The sequence below is a fragment of the Argiope bruennichi genome, chromosome 1 (assembly GCF_947563725.1).
Source record: "Argiope bruennichi chromosome 1, qqArgBrue1.1, whole genome shotgun sequence".
Taxonomy (NCBI): Eukaryota; Metazoa; Arthropoda; class Arachnida; order Araneae; family Araneidae; genus Argiope; species Argiope bruennichi.
Window position 1 is genome coordinate 59,555,210 of NC_079151.1, and position 18,588 is coordinate 59,573,797.

The 18,588-nt window shown below is 26.9% G+C and overlaps 1 protein-coding gene across 1 annotated transcript; it reads left to right on the forward strand.

Moving 5' to 3' along the window:
• Window positions 1-351: 351 nt before the first annotated feature.
• LOC129966955 (uncharacterized) lies at window positions 352-12,237 on the forward strand. Its single transcript, XM_056081578.1, has 4 exons — window positions 352-562; window positions 3,172-3,303; window positions 7,153-7,402; window positions 11,958-12,237. Exons 1-4 carry the CDS (start codon window positions 401-403, stop codon window positions 12,065-12,067), a joined length of 654 nt encoding a protein of 217 aa, XP_055937553.1. The 5' UTR covers window positions 352-400; the 3' UTR covers window positions 12,068-12,237.
• Window positions 12,238-18,588: the final 6,351 nt, after the last annotated feature.

An 18,588-nucleotide genomic window follows, 5' to 3' on the forward strand; every position in this document is an offset into this window, starting at 1 on the left:
TTTCACGGAAAAAATCTATTATTTCCAAAAAATAATTTTTAATTATTTAATGTAATGATAAATTTAGTAGAAGTAGAGTTATTGAAAATTATTTTATTTTATTCTCAACGTTATGATCTTAACTTCTGCTTTCACTCTCTAGTTAATTACTGATCGCAACGAAGTATTTTATCAGTCAAAAAGAAAGAAAAAAACGTCATTCTCTAAAAATATCATTTTTATCATAATACAGAACATACGCATCGTCGAATTACGATTTTCAATACATCCTGCCTTAATCCACCTGGCTGATAAAGTTTTAAATATTAAGAATTCTCTTGCTTCTATCATTTTCTGTCGATTTCTTTCAAAAAGCTCATTCCGTACATTAAAAACTGTGAAGTATAAGAAATTCCTTGTCATGCGGTATTTGACTTATTTCATTTTATGCTGTTGGTTAACGGTACAAGTTCAAGGCCATGGTAGGTTACTTGAACCACCCTCTAGGTCCTCCATGTGGCGCTTTGGTTACGACACCCCTCCTAATTACAACGATAATGAACTCTTCTGTGGTGGATTATTTGTAAGTACTCACATCAATAGGACGTTTCAGGTCAAGGATATGCTTGTTTTCTTCGGTGAATTTAGTAAACAGACTTCCCTATTTTTTTATTTTTAAAAATTATTTGTTCATTCTTTTCCAATGTTAAGTTATGGTTCGCAAATCATTTACCTTTAGTAAGAAAACTTTTACAAATTTGAAAGCTACTATAGAAAAACACTAAATACCTAAATTAATTAAATGATTGAAATATTATTTAAATCCTATTAATTTCTTTATTACTTACTACTTATTTGGTATCGAATTACGAACAAATTTATTTAAAATATTAGAAATAAATCCTATTTTTATAATAACATATATAGAGTGAGTTGTGAAATTAAATATAAATGTTCGAAATATAAAAAGTGCAATCTGAAAATACTGCAATAAATTTGCAGTAATTATTGTAATTATTTTCCAAGATCGTAGGAAAGCCAGGATCTTGAAAAGATTATTTTTATTAACATCAAAATCCCCCATTAAAATTTTCATCATTTGTTGAACTAATTATAAAATTGTTGAAAACATAATTATTTACTTCAAAAAAATCAAAATTATTGATATCTTTTCTTGAAACAAATCTAGCGTATTTGAAATAATTGTAATTATTTTCCAAGATTCTGACTAATGATTCAGTCTTGATTAGAAAATAATGCGGAATATTCAAACTTGTCGATTCTAAAATTATTTTGAATATGTCTAAGAAAATAAGAACAAAAAAAGAGTACTTTTTCAATGATAAATATATTGAAAGCCAAATAATTGCTGCAGCATCATCAAAATTATAAATTTTTTTTTAATCATACTTCATTTAAGTACTAAATTCAGATTCAAAAGAATATGTTCGCAATTTAAGTGCATGCATTATTGGTTTACACGTGAAAATTAGAAGTCTCAAAATAACTTATAAAATGGAAACTGATTTTTAATCTGTTTTTCACTCCACAGTTTTCAAGTTATCTCTGTGCAATGAAAGTTTCTAACTATGCAATGAAAATAATTATTTTCTATCTAAAATAAATTATATCTATTAGGTATAGAATTCTATGTTAATAAAGATTTTTTAAACCCACTTTCGCTTAATATTATAATTGCCAATAACATTGGAAACGAAGAAAGGTTAGATATAAGATTTTTAATTAATTGGAAGTAAAATAATGTTACCAAGATAGAAAAGAATTATGTTTAATACTAATTTTAAGAAAAAATTATGTTTAATACTAATTTTCCTTACTATTTTCACACGAAATGAATTTTTTTTTAAGATATTTTTTATTATTGTATTAAAAACAGAATTTTTCAACCTAATCATTGTTTGCATCATTCATAATTATTATAGAATCTTGTAATGATTATTTTCTCGAATTCACTAATAGATAGAGACAATCATAAGGAATTAAAATCGATTTAAGTTAGTTTATTAATTATTAATTAAATATGAAAAATATTGAAACAGAGTATTATCACCAAAAACATTCACCTGTATGGAATTTGAAAATTTTAATGCATCAGAAAATGTATAAAAATTCGATTCCAAAGTATGAATGATTCGATTACAAAAAATGAAATAAATCATATTAAATAAAAACGTTTAAAATTTGAAATGAGTTTTTTTAAAAGATTTTAATACATTTTTATTTTTGTCCAATTCTTAACGATTTTACGATCGGCGAATCAATAACAGATTTATTGAGAGATGCATAAAATTCGCTTTGAAAATAGCCGCCAAGATAAGTTATTAAAATTTACTTTATATGTATGTAATCAGGAAATAATTTCTAAAAAGTATTGAAAGCAATTTTATTCATTTTTGATGATTACATAAATATGCTATCCTACTGAATTTCGCTGCAAAATTCCTTTATCTTTAATTAAATTAGAATCTGTACCTAAAGATTTTCATTCTTGCTGATAGATTTATTTGTAGTCTCATTATTTATTATTTTAATTTTCCTGGATAACTCTTTGTCAAATTTTTTTAAAAATAATCTGTTATTTAGCATAATACATTTTTTATTTTATTGATGATTACTAACTTGCAATTAATTTAGTCTGTTGTAGTATTTATGCTGATATTAAAATCTGTAGTTATTACCAATACTGATTTTCGATCCCCTAAGTCCGTGGTGCCATGGGAGTACATAAGGCTTCGCCTTCGAGACGAGAGGGTTCCACATTCGGAATATACATCCATGAAACTATCCCAAAATAAAAGGATTTGGTTACTTGTTAAATCGATCGGGGTCAGATATCCTCTCGCTGGTGTTGCAAAGAAATATGGAAAGAAGGTGTCGATTCAGATGTCTTTTTTGTCTTCTAACCTAGATACAAAATTTTAAGATCCTTCCCACAATAACTCTTGCGCTGTTTTGAAACGGCACTTAACAATAACTAAATTAATCTAAAATGTTTTACTTTCTGAATTTTAACTATAACTATTTTTATTATATCGAAAATTGTGTGTATTTAACGCCCCCCCCCCAAAAAAAAATGGTTTTCTGAACACAGCTTTGAAAATAACTAATGAGAAATACTGATTTTGATTATTTCTTTTCTGCTGCTTAAAATATATTTATTTTTCGCACTAGGTGCAAACCGTTATTAACAGAGGAAAATGCGGTGTCTGTGGAGATGCTTACCATTTAAAACAACCGAGACCTAACGAGGCAGGCGGCGAATATGGACTTGGGATCATTGTGAGAAATTACACAGTTGGACAAGTGAGTGCTTTTGCCTATTAAGCATATGTTTCATTAAGCTGCCTGTTTGTTAAATATTACATTTCATCAAATATGCTAAATTATGAAATTCATTGAATAACTAAATGTTTTGTCATTTAGCTAGTTTATTATAAATGAAGAGATAATACAATAAGAAACAAAATTGTTTCTGATTCCTTTTTACAAAAATGCCAGCATTCTAGGATTTTTGTTTTAAAAATTTTGTTTTAAAAACTGAAGTTGCTTTTGCCAGATGTACGAATTTAGGTATCTAATTTTCTTTCATTCATTTTTTAAAATCTTGATTGAAAAGTAAAACAAATTTATAAAGATAATAAACTCGTCATATCAGAGAATTTTTACTCGGCATCGGCATAATTACGAAATATCAACACATTTTTACTGAATCTATCGTGTCATTCTTGGCGAGATATTCGGTGATTAATCCCTGGCATTCATTAATATTAACCAAAAATCGAATTCGTGTCTTAACTAAGTTTTCCTCAACCGATTGAAACAAAAATTTGGCACAAAACTGCACTTGTAGTCACAAAATCATATGTCAAATGTTATACAGGGTGTTCATTAATTATTGTCGGGGTTTCCGTACCTCATAACTTTCGAATAAAAAATATTACGCAAAAACCGATTACGTATTCATAAATTACAACTCAAAGAATTTTATTAATGATATAAAGTGTAAAGCTTTCACAATTTGCACTTTGTAGGCATTCAGCTGAAGGCGATTATGTATTCGTAAATTACAACCGATTACGTATTCGTAAATTACAACTCAAAGAATTTTATTAATGATATTCAAGTGTAAAGCAAATGCGCTAAGATCGCATTGTTGCCAAGTAAAATTCTTTGAGTTGTAATTTACGAATACATAATTGCCTTCATCTCAATGCCTACAAAGTGCAAATTGTGCAAGCTTTACACTTTATACCATTAATAAAATTCTTTGAGTTGTAATTTACGAATACATAATCGCCTTCAGCTGAATGCCTACAAAGTGCAAATTGTGCAAGCTTTACACTTTATACCATTAATAAAATTCTTTGAGTTGTAATTTACGAATACGCAATCGGTTTTTGCGTAATATTTTTTATTCGAAAGTTATGAGGTACGGAAACCAAGACAATAATTAATGAACACCCTGTATATTTAAGTCGTTTCGTTTTTGAATTATCGCGCTTACATGTTTCTGAAAGTGCCGACCGACAGATAATCAACCCGCTGTAAGATTTGGCTGAAAATTTGACAGGTGTCTACACTATTAATGATAAATCTGTGCACCGAATTTTATTTATCAATCACTCGCCGTTTTGTAATTACTGTATTAAATTATATTCGTACAGCCGGATAGAAGGAGTTACTCAGAATAGATTTTACTCAAAATTCGTAGAAATTTGGATTAAAGATCGTATAGTAAATTGCAGCCGTCTAGTTCACAACGTTTTTGAATTATCTTCGTTACAGACAGACAGAAATTTTCTAAAAATGTGTTTTTAAAACTCATGAAGCTGAAAGGTAGATATTCGCCAAAATCTCTCATTCGAATTTTTTGGCGACTTATTTACTTTCTTTATATTACTCATACGAAGGTAAAAATCATAAACATACATATAACGGTAGGAAATTCCAATAAAAAAACTGTAAAAAAATTAATATGTAATTGAAAAACTGGGTCTTAAAAACTCTCTTTCAGCCTGTAAACATATAATAAACAATTTTTTTGTGAAAATAAAAAGCTTTTATTAGAAGCAATTTAACAGTTGTTATACAGACTTCTAGCCATTAACAAAGATGTATTTGTGCCATTTATTCCTGTTTTGAAATTTATCGAGCGTATGAAACAGCATAAAGTCGATGATTTCATGCAAAAAAAATCAGTAATCAACAAATCATGAAAGTATTATTTCATTCGCTTTGCAAACTGTACAGGAATTAACATTAATTAATAATTCTTTTTAATTAAATTTTGACAATGGAAGAAAATTTCGCGATTAAATATTTGATGAAATAAGGAAAAGGGTTGAATTTCAATGCAACGCTATTGATCTATTGTTGAAATTAGACCAAAAAAAGAATATTTTAAAAAATTGCCAAAAATAAGGAATAATTTGTACGACTATTAAATTGATATCATTTTATAAAACTTTTTGAGTGAGATGGTGCAAATATACTTATAAATAATAATAGTAGTATAAGTTACTACTTTTATGCAACAATATGTGTAGAAATTGTGGTGGCAAACCTGAAAATGTGGTTGAATTTTTAATCACTTAAAATACTAATTAAAATTTCAAAAAAAATCCACCCAATGTTCACTTTTTCTCCATCTAAGGTATATGTGTGCCAATTTTATTAGCTGTAGGTCAAACGTTCTAGGCTGTAGAACGGCAGCACATACATTCATCTTTATTATTATATGTTATTTTTGACTTTATTTTGCGATTGAGCGCAGATAAAATATGGGCTATTTTAGTTGTTGCACTTAGCGATGAGCTGATTTGTCATGTTATCTCTCTATATATTATTGTCCCGTGAAAGCAATACTTCGAATTTGGGTACTACGTGGGGGGGGGGTTACCTTATAATTTTGGTGCCGGATGCATTGACACCCCTTCAGCAAACTGCGAGAGAGCATTTTCCACAGTCAGATTCTTTTACATGGCGAATGTTCGGTGGAATTGATAAAATATGGAAAGCCTAAGGATAAAATAGTAAGATCTCAAACACGGTAACAAGTTGTTGTTTTTTTTCAGGAAATACTAGTGTTTAATTGCAATTCAACTTCTCACACTGAATGGCTTGATGTTCATGATTCCCTCATCAAAGCTTTTTTTAACATCAAATTATAACTAGTATAAAATCTGTATTATTAACTGCTATTGTTTTGTTTAGTATATACATGAACTTAACCAATATTTACCGTATCATCATAGTAAAAATGTACCTGTTTAAGTAATCTATTTTTGTATCGTGTGAATTTATTTTTTTATTCATTATACAAACTTCACAGACACTAAAGAAAATTTTTTCTTCTCTAGTTTACAAGAATAGAAAAAAAAATAATAAATATTTAATTGAACACTGAAAACAGTTTGAACTTCATAGCAACAATGGAAAGTAATCTAAAAATCATGGAAAAAAAATTTAAAATCGTCAAAATTGTAGAAAAAGTTATACGACAGTTATATTTTTATATTTGAGAAGTTTTTTTTATAATTTTAAAGCGGTTTAAAAATTGATTCTGAGAAATAATATTTTTGGAATCTTTTGTAAAAAGATGATAAAATCTAGCTTATTTTTTAAATAAAATTTTAAAAGTTGTCCATTTCTTTTCAAAATATATATAAAAAGTATCATAAAAACTGTGCAGTTTTAGATCGATTCCTTTACCATGTAGAGCGCCAAAAAACAAAAATTAGGAGCAAATGCTCTTCTTTGTAATTAGTAGATATTATAAAAATTTATATTGGTTACCTATGATACCGATAAATGAACCCTTGCTTTGTTTTTCAGTTCCCTTTGTGCTTGAAAAAATGAGATTAGAAAAAAAATAACGAAATTAAAAGTCAAATTATAGAAATTTCAGCTTTTCCATAAAAATACATCGTTTTAAGAGAACTTTTTATCATGAAAACATCAAAAAAACTTTAGAGGAAGGAAGGGACAGAGGATTTAATTAAAATAAAATTTGTGATGAATAATGAATCTGATTCTAATTTCTGTCTTCTACTATTTCAATTAATTTATATGAACGCTTTTCTTAAATTCTTATTCCTATAATTATATTTAAATGGGAAAAAAATGATTCATTTTCTACACGAATTTTGCTAGGTTATCAAGGCCACCATCGACCTAACAGCAAATCATTTAGGCTACTTCGAATTCAGGATATGCCCTAACAATAACCCGAAAAAGATTGTTGAAGAGTCCTGCCTCGATAAGTATTTGCTTCAGCTTGCAGATGGATCAGGAACAAGATTTTATGTGGAACCTTGGCATTTGGGATTGATTGACATTTATCTACAGCTACCCAGCTATCTTACCTGTACTCAGTGCGTTTTACAATGGGAATATAGAGGAGGTATGGTCGATTTTTTCAAATTCTATTTTGTTCAAGTAATAACGAATATAAATACAAATTATCATCATTGATTTAAACAAAATAATTTTAAAAGTTGTCATGTGTCTTCAGCATTTCAGCCTTAAGTGAATACATTTCTTCGTTGCATAAACTTCTAGCAGCGAAACAATTTTTACAACTAGTTCATATTGTTTGCCGATGGATTTTAAAACCCTCCGCACTTTTACTCATGCGTTAAGATGGGTTCAATTCGACAGAACAGAGGTGAGATGAAAGAGGAGAAGTTTACATTTAACAATAAAGTAAATTCGGGAAATGCTCACATCCTTACGCGTCTCACTCCTTAATGAGATAAAATCATCGAAAAAATTGTCGTCTCAGGATACTGAAACGAATAGTATAGCAATGAGGGACCACAGTCTATTATCATAGCATTTAAACTGTTTTTAATTTTAGAACATTAATATTAATTCTGCGCTAATCTCAAATATATAGGGTGTTCATTAATTACTGTCGGGGTTTCCGCACCTCATAACTTTCGAATAAAAAATATTACGCAAAAACCGATTACGTATTCGTAAATTACAACTCAAAGAATTTTATTAATGATATTAAAATGTAAAGCTTGCACAATTTGCACTTTGTAGGCATTCAGTTGAAGGCGGTTATGGAGAACGTTCCATATCGTCGTATGTGCTCGGTTTTCCCGCTCCCTTTCGGTGTAGAACGCTACCAGTTTCCTGAAATTGTGTTAACCAGCGTCTGATAGAATTATCCGAAGGAGGATCTTTCTTGTATGTGGTCCTGAAGCGACGTTGAGTTGTTATGACTGATTTAGTTTCGAAAAACCACAATACACACATTGCTTTTTCTTGCACGGTCGCATTTTTATTTATGACGTCATAATTACCCAGACTGCAAATGCGCTAAGATCGCATTGTTGCCAAGTAAAATTCTTTGAGTTGTAATTTACGAATACGTAATCGGTTTTTGTGTAATATTTTTTATTTGAAAGTTATTAGGTACGGAAACCCCGGCAATAATTAATGAACACCCTATATATCTAACAATAATTAAATATGGATAAAATCAACAATAAAAATATGAATTTAACAGTAAAAAACATAAACCGAAAAATTAAGCTACAATAAAAATGTTCCCCTTGAATATTTTGCTCTGTTTCTTGCCAAATTGTTACTTAATTATAAGTAGTAAAATTAATTAGCATTTGCCCGTCATTGTATATTTTTCTTTCAATAATGGTTGAGTAAAACTTTATATGTCAGGGCAAAAAAAATGCAAGCAAAAAAATTTAAGAAATAATAATTTCAACTTAAAATATAGTTATAAATTAATTAATTCAAAAACTTCCCTACTTCGATTAAGTATTTTATTAAAAAATTCATTTGTAAACTATTTAGCAATCTATCATTAAAAAAAATCAGGAAACCCAAAGAACCAGTTCTCTATCTTCAACCATTTGTTCAATTTCGCCATTTTTTTTTATTTTATATGAAAGTTTATGACATCTAAATACGTCATCAGTTGTTGCTTGTCACTCCCCAAAACCTTCCACTTTTGAGAAAAGTTTAAAAAACACTAATTCACTGCACAAATTTTATGGAGAATCCATTAGCATATTCCCCTAATCATAATCACTGAACGGATTTCTCAACTTTTTATTCACATGAAAGATCCTGGTCCCTAAATACTTCCTTAATGATCGCCTGCTTCTTCTTATCGTCTCAAATTTTCAAGAGATGTCACAAAATAAAAGTTGGCAAGAACAACCCAAACTTATCAATTGAGTCAATTATACCAATTAATTTCTGCAACTTGTAGATATTACTAACCAATTTAGAATGTCCCACATTTATTTCCCAAAGTGGTACTTTCTTTTGTTATGATAAGAGGTAATGATTCAAAGCTGATTGAGATGACTTCATCAATTCTATTAATAAGGTTGCAATTAATATAGCGCTAAATTTGCCTAATTAAAAATTAAATTTAAAATGACTAAGATCCAAATTTACATCAATACGCAATGCAAGATAGAAAAGTGCAACACTTCCTTTCAAAATCTGTATACAATCCAATACACGCAAAAGTGTGTTTAAAAAAAAAAAAAAAAAAACCTAAAAAAATTAGAGTGACACCCAAAATTCTTCCTGTAATTTTTCTACCCCACCGACCGCTAACCTCATATTCACCCAATAAATCTGTGAAAAACCGGACTCAACGAACCACATTAGAAGACATTAGTCATAACCGATGTTTTGGTTTAGGGAATGATTCATCACTATGAGCAGAAAGTCTTGAGGATGTTGTGGAGTTGGGGAGGGAATTTGTGGTCCTGATTTTCTCTAACCAAGAAGAGTAATTGCGATGTAATTAGGAAATAATGGATTTTTGGAGCAAAGGAAAGATCTGCAATAATCGATTTTCTTCTTAAATGATGTGAAAACCCTTATCTATGAGTGAAAAATCCAGGTGAAGAACTTTTTTCCGTAATTTAATTTTTTAAAATCTATTTGGAGTTTGCGGAAGCATAATAAAGTCAAAACAAATTAAGTATTAAAATTTTGCGTATCAAAATAAAATAAATTTGCTCATCCGAAGTTGTATAATTTAATCAATCATATGAAAAAATAGTTTTATTTCAATTTATCATGATTCTAATCTTGGAAGTTAATGTTATAAATTGCGTTAATATATAATACAAGTAATATATAATACAATATATAATACCGTAATACAAAATATAATACAATAATTTATAATATTGTATAATATATAATACAATATATTATACAATAATCAATCATTTAGAATTCAAGTACAATAATCAAGTGTACAAGTAGTTGGTTAATCAATAGAACAAATAATTATTCTAGATTTTAAAGTTATAAGAGCTAAAATTTAATAGAAAAAAAAATTTTCCCCTATTTTTCTTGTAAGTTTTTTTCTTCCGCTTTAGAAAAAAAGCATGATACATCTATAATAAATTTGATGAAAAATGTTATTCTTAGTGTATTAGTTTAAAATATATTTGTTCTGTTATATAGTTTAGTAAAACTATTGCCAATTCCATCATTAATTTTAAAATCATTGTTCTAATGGATTATCGTTCTATTCTGCAATCCTTTCTTTTATAAAAGAAAATATATTTATATTACAACTAAATATTCGAAAATTTATTTTAAAAAAATTGTTACTTTTCGATGCTTTTTAAAAGTTTAGAAAATTATTCACCTGAAAAGGCATTTAAATTAATTAAAAATCTTTAAATAACTACAAATTATTTAGATAAACAAAATTTCTACAAGGAAACTTTTTTCCAATAAAATATAATGTAATGAATTAGGAAATATTTTAATTTGAAATATTTGTTTACTTTACAAGAAATATTTGTTTGGTTTTTCTGCATTCGATATAAATTGATTTATATAGGAATAATCATTGAATATTTATATAGAACTCCCAAATGTCTAGTAATTTCTCATAATATTTCTTAAACTGTTAAATTTCATTAACCAAGACAACATTTCCTAAACTGTGCATCGCGACTACCTTTTGGATTATAAAGAAGAATCTTGAGATTGCTAAAATTTTCTTTATGGATTTTTATCAAATAGGTCACTTTCATTAGATGAAAAACAAATTTAAAAAGTAAAATTTCAATATCTTATAAAAATTTTCAAAAATTTTGCACAAAAATAGTTGATAAAAAGAGGACTATAGTTTGTTCATATATAATGTATTCAATCTTTTCTATATCAATATCATAACCCTAAAATGTAATTTAAAAATCGGATTTTCAAAATTCTTTTAGGTTTTTGTTTACCTTTTTAAATCAGTAATAAGATGAATAATTACATTCCTGCATTGTATACGTATATAGTATATATTTTAGTGATTAAAAATTTAGTATTTAATTATTTTAAATGTTAAATTTCCAATCATTAAAATGTAGCTATTTAATTCTGTGCTGTAGTTATTTAACTCTTATTAGCTAACTCTAACTGTAGTTATTTAGCTCTAATTAACTCTAATTGTCTGTAGTTAATTAAATGAAATTAATTATTCTCAGTAATTTGTTATTATATGGCTTTTATATTTATCGTTATCTACCAAAAATGCCAAAATGGTGCATTAATTGGAATGTTATCTTAAAGATGGCTTAGACTGCAAAAGATTTATAATTTTGATGCAATTATATATATAAAAAAATAAAAATATTATATGCTGCTAAACTGTGAGAGAATGAATTTTCATCTTTAATAAAAAAATAATTATAAGTTTTTCAATTAAAAAATACGGGAAGATCTGAATAAAAATAATATATTATATTTGAATACTAAATTAGCAAACATATATAAATGAAAAAAACATATTTAATTTGATTTGATTTCAGAAATTGTGCTGCCATCTACACTTTTAATATGATACTAATATTTCAAAAGTTTTTTTTTTTTAATTTATTAAATTACCTGCATTATTTGTTTATATATCAACTGCGTATCATATTTCATTTCCTTTTTTTATTATTTTGCAGAAAATAATTGGGGATTGTGCTCTAATGGGAAACAACAGCTTGGCTGTGGTCCGCAGGAAACATTCCGTTCGTGCGCTGATGTAGCAATTCATCAGAAAAACAGGAATTGATAACCGAATTAAGTTACAAGATAATTATTACGGGTGTTTTGAATTTGAATTGAATTGCATTTTCATCTTTTTAATTTTTATGGGAAAGAATATTAAATTTTCTTAAGATTTTTTTAGCTATTTTTTTGTATATAAATTGAGAAATTATTAAAATTAATATTTTGCAAGAAGTATCTTAATTTATCCAATAATTAAATTTAATTCTTTTATTCCTTATAATTTTACTTTAAAAGTCAGTCGCCAAAAATGAACGAAAAATCACTAATCCTATTTGCTTTTTGAAACGTTAAAACCTAACAAATTGTCGCATATCATTAACATTCCTTGTTTATTTTCTTTAAGGGTATACTTTTCGAAAATGAATTTTCTTCAATACATTCTACAGATAGATTCTTCTCGCATCTTTGTGATCTAAAATTTCGTTTAGAGCTATTATTTTATCCCACTGTTAAAAAAAATAATTTAATGAAAAAAATAATTTTCAAATTTTAAGAATTCATCAGACATGTAGAAATTAGCCATTTTTAAAATAAAACAATAGATCGAAAAAGCAACAGGAGGCGCTACAGGGACACGTTGTTCCTCAACTAAAAGAAATGAAAGTATGGATTAAAAGAAATGAATACAACATTCCTATTAATACAAAATATTTTATAATATCTCCACAATTTTATTCTAACAATATCATCATGTAGCATAACAATATTGCTAATAAGCTTTAAATGATGTGGATATATATATGCATATCATATTTCTTTCTTTAAAAACTTAATTTAATTTTTTTATTTAATATCACATTTTTTTGTAATATCTATCAAATGAATTCTAATTTTTCCATAACTCTACATCTAAATGAGCAAATTGTATTTAAGATATTAAGATACAATGGTGAAAAAAAAAATAGACCAGCGGGAAAACATTTGTAAAATTTAAACTATTTGTTGTAGTGAATTATATTTTTTAAAACAAAAGGAGCATAAAAAATGCAACATTTGAAGTCATTTTGAATAAGATTTTATTTTAATTTATTATTTTTACTCATGTTTAGCTTTTACACAGAAGGAAAATTGGAAAATAAAATAGGACCAGTTAAAAATTTGGCTCACAAAAAAATTAATTATTAAGAAATTTGGCCCTTCTTTTGCATGATATCCACCAATTGAGATATAGAATCTACAAATCTGTCTGAAAGTTTCGATATTTGTTTCCCCACGAATTTTCGATTGCATACTTAACCGATATTTATTGGCGTAACAAAGCCAGGCTGCATAAGTATCACGTGCCATTACTCCCCTCAAATTTTCAAAGTGGGGCTTTTTGATGACTAGTTCAATATTTCTACTTCATCTGCTTCAAACAGAACTTTGGGGATGATGACACAGGGATAGAGGCATTATTTGTTGAAAAATACAATGCCTACTTGTAATGAAAGGAGCTACAAACCCACTTGTAATGGTAATAATTTTTCAACAACCAAATCTTGATATCTTTGAGAGTTAGTTTTTGGTTTCAAAATGGCTATCGGAGTTTTTCCATTACGAGCAAATCTTCTCCAAACCATAACTTTAGAACCGCCGAATTGGTGGTTATATACCATTGTTCGTTCACGATGTACAATAAATCTTACCAATAATATCGGAAGCCATTACGTCCATCAAATTAAATTTCTTTGCATCTGAGAAAACTACATGATTCCAAGGACAATATGCTGTTTTACCTATTCTACACGATTAATCATTTGTAATTTTATTTCTAGGAAGCTATTTTCCCATTTTGATATATTTTACAAGTGAAAATTTTAAAAATGTATTACGTACAATTCTACACGAACAAGACAGTTTCGGTTCCTTTTAATTTGAGTGGAAGTTTGGTATTGTGAAAGAGCTGTAATTATTATAGCTCTTTTTAATCAGTTAGATAGAGACGGTTTTCTACTATATCGTTTATATATAGCATAGTAGTCAGGATTTTCCAAGAAGTTATTTACAACACTTTTTGGGAGACAATCGTTTTTCTATTTCTCTGGAAAACAAGCCAAATTCTCTGTAATTAAAAATGTTACCTTTTCATCTTCCCACAACTTTTTTCTTCTTCCCATAACGTAGAAAATATAATTATCAAAATATAATTTTATCAAAAATGCTTTTAGCTGAAAACAAATAACCTTAAAGTATTTGTCAAAAAAAAGAGAAATAAAATAACACAATATAAACAGCGAAGAACAAGGAATACTTTTATGAAAAGAATGAGACAAATTTTACTGTCAAAATAACTTGGTGAAAATAACAACATTGTTTGCGTTAATAAAATTAATTTGCGCACTTTAAAAAATGGAATAAAATCATTTGCTTTTATAATTGAATTCTAATAAATAAAAATTGCACTAATTAATAATTGGTTCAGAGTAAATATTGTAAAAAAACTAAGTGGCCCAATTTTTATTTGCAACTTTCAATCTGAACAGGTATTTTAAAAAATGATTAAAATATAAAACATTAAAAAATTATTAATTTTTTTTACTAATATATATATATATATATATATATATATATATATATATATATATATATATATATATATATATATATATATATATAATATTTCCTGCTAAATATTTAACTTTCTGAAAATGTAACATATAATATTATAAAATTTAATAAAAATCCAAAAATTATACCCTATTTTTTCCACGTTATAAAGTTCGGTTTAATTATGAAAGGTATTGGCATTATTTTTGGCAAGTTAGAACTCGTAAAACTTTGAGTTTCAGAATTAAAATAAATTTTTTCCCCAAATCTTGACTGAAGTTTGATTAGTCCGTGCTGCCATCTATGTTGTTAATAAAACTTTTCTCATTTCGTGTTTTAATGAAATTAAAATCTTTTTAATTAATAAACTTTTATTTATTTATGTTTTAAGGAATTTTTTTTATTTAAATACATATTACGTATAATAGAAAATTATCCAAAAGAAAAACATTATTGTGTAAATTTCCAGGAGTGTTTTAAAATAATTTACACATTAAATGAGCTGTCACCTATGATTTTTTTTTCATTCTATATATTAATATTCAAATTGTTTTAATCTTATGAGTAACAATGAACTGCTTTTTATGAGAAAATTTCTTTTACGTAAATTCGTCTGAAAAGCGAATTATTAATTTGAACTAAATTTCATTTTATTTATGAAATTGTTATTTGTTATCATAGTGGCAATAACTGTTTTTAATCCGAAAATAATCGTCGTTATAATGGTTTTGTGAGTTATGTTCCTTCCTATGCCATTACATCGTAACCCAAATAAAAAAAATCATCTGTGCGAAGATAAAAATTCCATACAATTTTCCTGGATGGAAATGAAATGAATAGAATTAAAATAATTTTATATTTATTTTAAAGGCTTTGTCCTAAATTTATATGATTGTGTAATAATTATGTACAATGGGCTTTTAGCAAACGATAATTAGCAATTAATCATTATTTAACATTTGCATGGATAATTCATACATGATTCCGGTATATAATAGCAGGATTCGGAGGAATTTAACATGCTGTTAGTTATTTGATAAATTCCATTTTATACATTTTATTACATTTTCATTTTTTCCATTTTATATATATTAATGATAAATTCCATTTTATATTTTATTATTAAGTTTCTATACAAAAAACTTAAAATTATATGTTTGAAGAAAATCAAGGCGTTGGTATTTCTGCTATTATTCTTAACTTGCCGCATTTGGCAACCTGCTAGTTCACCGGGATCAAAGCTTGCAAAAATGCTATAAATATTTATGTAACTTAAATTTTTTATGTAACTTGTTCACTTAATAACTTCCTCAACCAGATATTGATAGTCATATAATTTATATTATTACAGAAGCCGTAAGCTATTGTACTTTGTGACTCTCCAGATTTTTCTATCAGTTCCCATAAAATATGAACTTTAAATCAAAGTGAAAGTGATTAAACTTTGATTAATATAAACTTTTTTTTTTTTTTTTTTTTTTGCTGAAAAGTATCAGGTTTGTTCAAAAATATGAGTACGAAAAACAGAATCGTTTGGCACTACTGAATACTTTTCATAATGTATACAATATCCCAAAAAATTATTCATTAATAATTTATCTGAATAATTATAAATGGAATTCTTTAAAAAAATTTGAATAATTTTCGAAAATACATATTTTATTTTTTATTATAATATATTATTGAAATCTAAAATTGGCTTATTGTTTTTCAAGACTAAAATTGCAGAACATTGCATCAGAGCAGAATTTTGGAAATTTCCTTTCCTTGTTATTATTATTATTATATTATGGTGTGAAAATTAAGGAAAGAATGAGTATAGTGTGTTCAAAAAAAAAAAAATAATAATAATAATAAGAGTGCTCTAGGGGCCTGGCGCTTTGAGGTGCCGTGAAAATGTTGGTGCGAGAAAAAGGTGGTGTTGCAGCAAGTTCAACCATTGCTTTGAAACAATAAAACAGACAACTATCGTGGGGTACTACAAATATTATTATTTTAATTTTTTAATTTTATTTTTATTTATTATTATTTTTAACCGTGTTTAATGAATCAATGAAATAAAAACCAGGCATTCCAGTGAACTTAAGTGATGGATTATTCTTACAAAAATTACAATCTTGCAATAATTTTTTAATTTATCTGTAAATAAAAAAGAACATTGCAGATTTAGAAACTAAACTAATAAATATTTTGTTCTACAAGCATTAATCATGGGATATTTTTTATTTGAACTTAATTTCATATTAATACAATTCAAAACACTTTATAATATTTTCAAGGATATTTATAATTGCTTTATATAAGTCTGATTTAATCAAATTTTATTTTGATTTTTTTTATTTACTTCATGATTGTTTTTAAAGCATTCATTCTTCCGTTATCCATCGACAGTGGCTTAGCGACTAAGAAGCAAAAAGAGGTCATTTTAAGGCTTACGCGTTGGACTACCAAATAAATGCCATATATATTGAATAGCAGGGGGGAAATTTTTACAGGGAATGCAACTTCTTATCAGTCTTTGAATAAATAGAATCAAGATAGACTATCAATTCAGATGCTTTTCCAAACACTTTAAAAACGACTTAAAGTGCTTCTCGTAGTTCTCGAGTATGATAATTATCTGAAGCCTGAAAGCTACAATATTTTGAAATTCAGTAATATTAGGTTTCAACATATTAATATTGAAACAATAATAAATATTCTAAAAACAAGTTTAAAATATGTGTAATTTTTTGAATATTAGGATTTTAGGGGCGGGGGTAGTATTTTGCTATGTTAGTTTGAAATTTTTTTTGTGGGTTTTTCCTTTTTATATTATTTTCATTACAGAAGCAGAGCGTTAAATTCGAATTACAATTATCAGTACACAACCGTCTCAAAGAAAATATGTCAGGCAGGGCCCGCAATTTCCCCAAAGCTGATTGGACTAAGATTATGAAAGTTTTGATTGTTCTAAAACTATTATTCAAAAGTTTATAATCCAGTCAGATTTGATCGCAAAAGATAGAATTTTTGTATTATTATTTATTTATTTATTTAAAAATTGAAGCGTCAAGAATATTTCGCAGAGTATGATCCCTGGGGACCAAAGGACTAAATAAAATTTAGCCTTCATAATTTTTTGAAATACATTTATTAATCTATACAAAATAAAATATTTTTATTTACTTCATTTAAATACTTTTGAAAATAAAACAAAAAAAAATACAAGAATTGAATTTTATGTAGGATTAGAGGAATTTTTAATGGATAATTCTTTGAGATATTTTATAGATTATGAAAAGTATTCTGTAGTGCGCATAGGACATCAGCGCCGAACGATTCTGTTTTTTGCACTCATATTTTGAAAAACATTGCTTTGTTTCAGCATGAAAAAAAAAGAGGCTTTTGCATTAATTGAGTAATATTTTTTGTATTTTGTATAGTTTGTATTATCGTTTTTGTAATAATTACACTTCTACTTTGATTTAAAGTTCAAATTTTATGGAACTGATAAATAATTTGGAGAGATACAATGTAAAAGGACTTAAAGCACCTGTAATAATACGAGTTATATGACTATCAATATTTGACGCCTAAAAATATTTCGTAGAAGAAACTATTAAGAGACCAAGTTAAATAAAATATTTAATTGAAAATTTTAGCGAACATTAATTCAGGCAAATCAGAAGCTCGCAAAGTATATATTTTCGCGTAATGCATACAACAGAAATTAAACCCATTTTTAAGAAATATATGTGTTATCGGCAATTGATAAAAAGCTACGCATTCTATAGAACACCTAAGCATTTTTAGGCATAGCATGAAATAAGAAAATTATTTGAATATACTTTGCGTATTTTCCCGAGGATATTGTAGAAAGACAAAGTTGGACAACACATATTTAAGCAATGTACGAAATATAAAAGGTATGATAAGATTTTTGCTTAAAAGCTGCACGTTTTTCCAAAATACAGAGATTATTTAAAATAATTTCTTTAAAAAATGCCATTA

Bases quoted from the DNA above. Each gene is read 5' to 3' on its own strand.
- LOC129966955 (XM_056081578.1), top strand. From the start codon at position 401: ATGCGGTATTTGACTTATTTCATTTTATGCTGTTGGTTAACGGTACAA. The intron at 563-3,171 runs GTAAGTACTCAC...TTTTCGCACTAG, and splicing joins TCTTCTGTGGTGGATTATTT to GTGCAAACCGTTATTAACAG. The intron at 7,403-11,957 runs GTATGGTCGATT...ATTATTTTGCAG, and splicing joins ACAATGGGAATATAGAGGAG to AAAATAATTGGGGATTGTGC.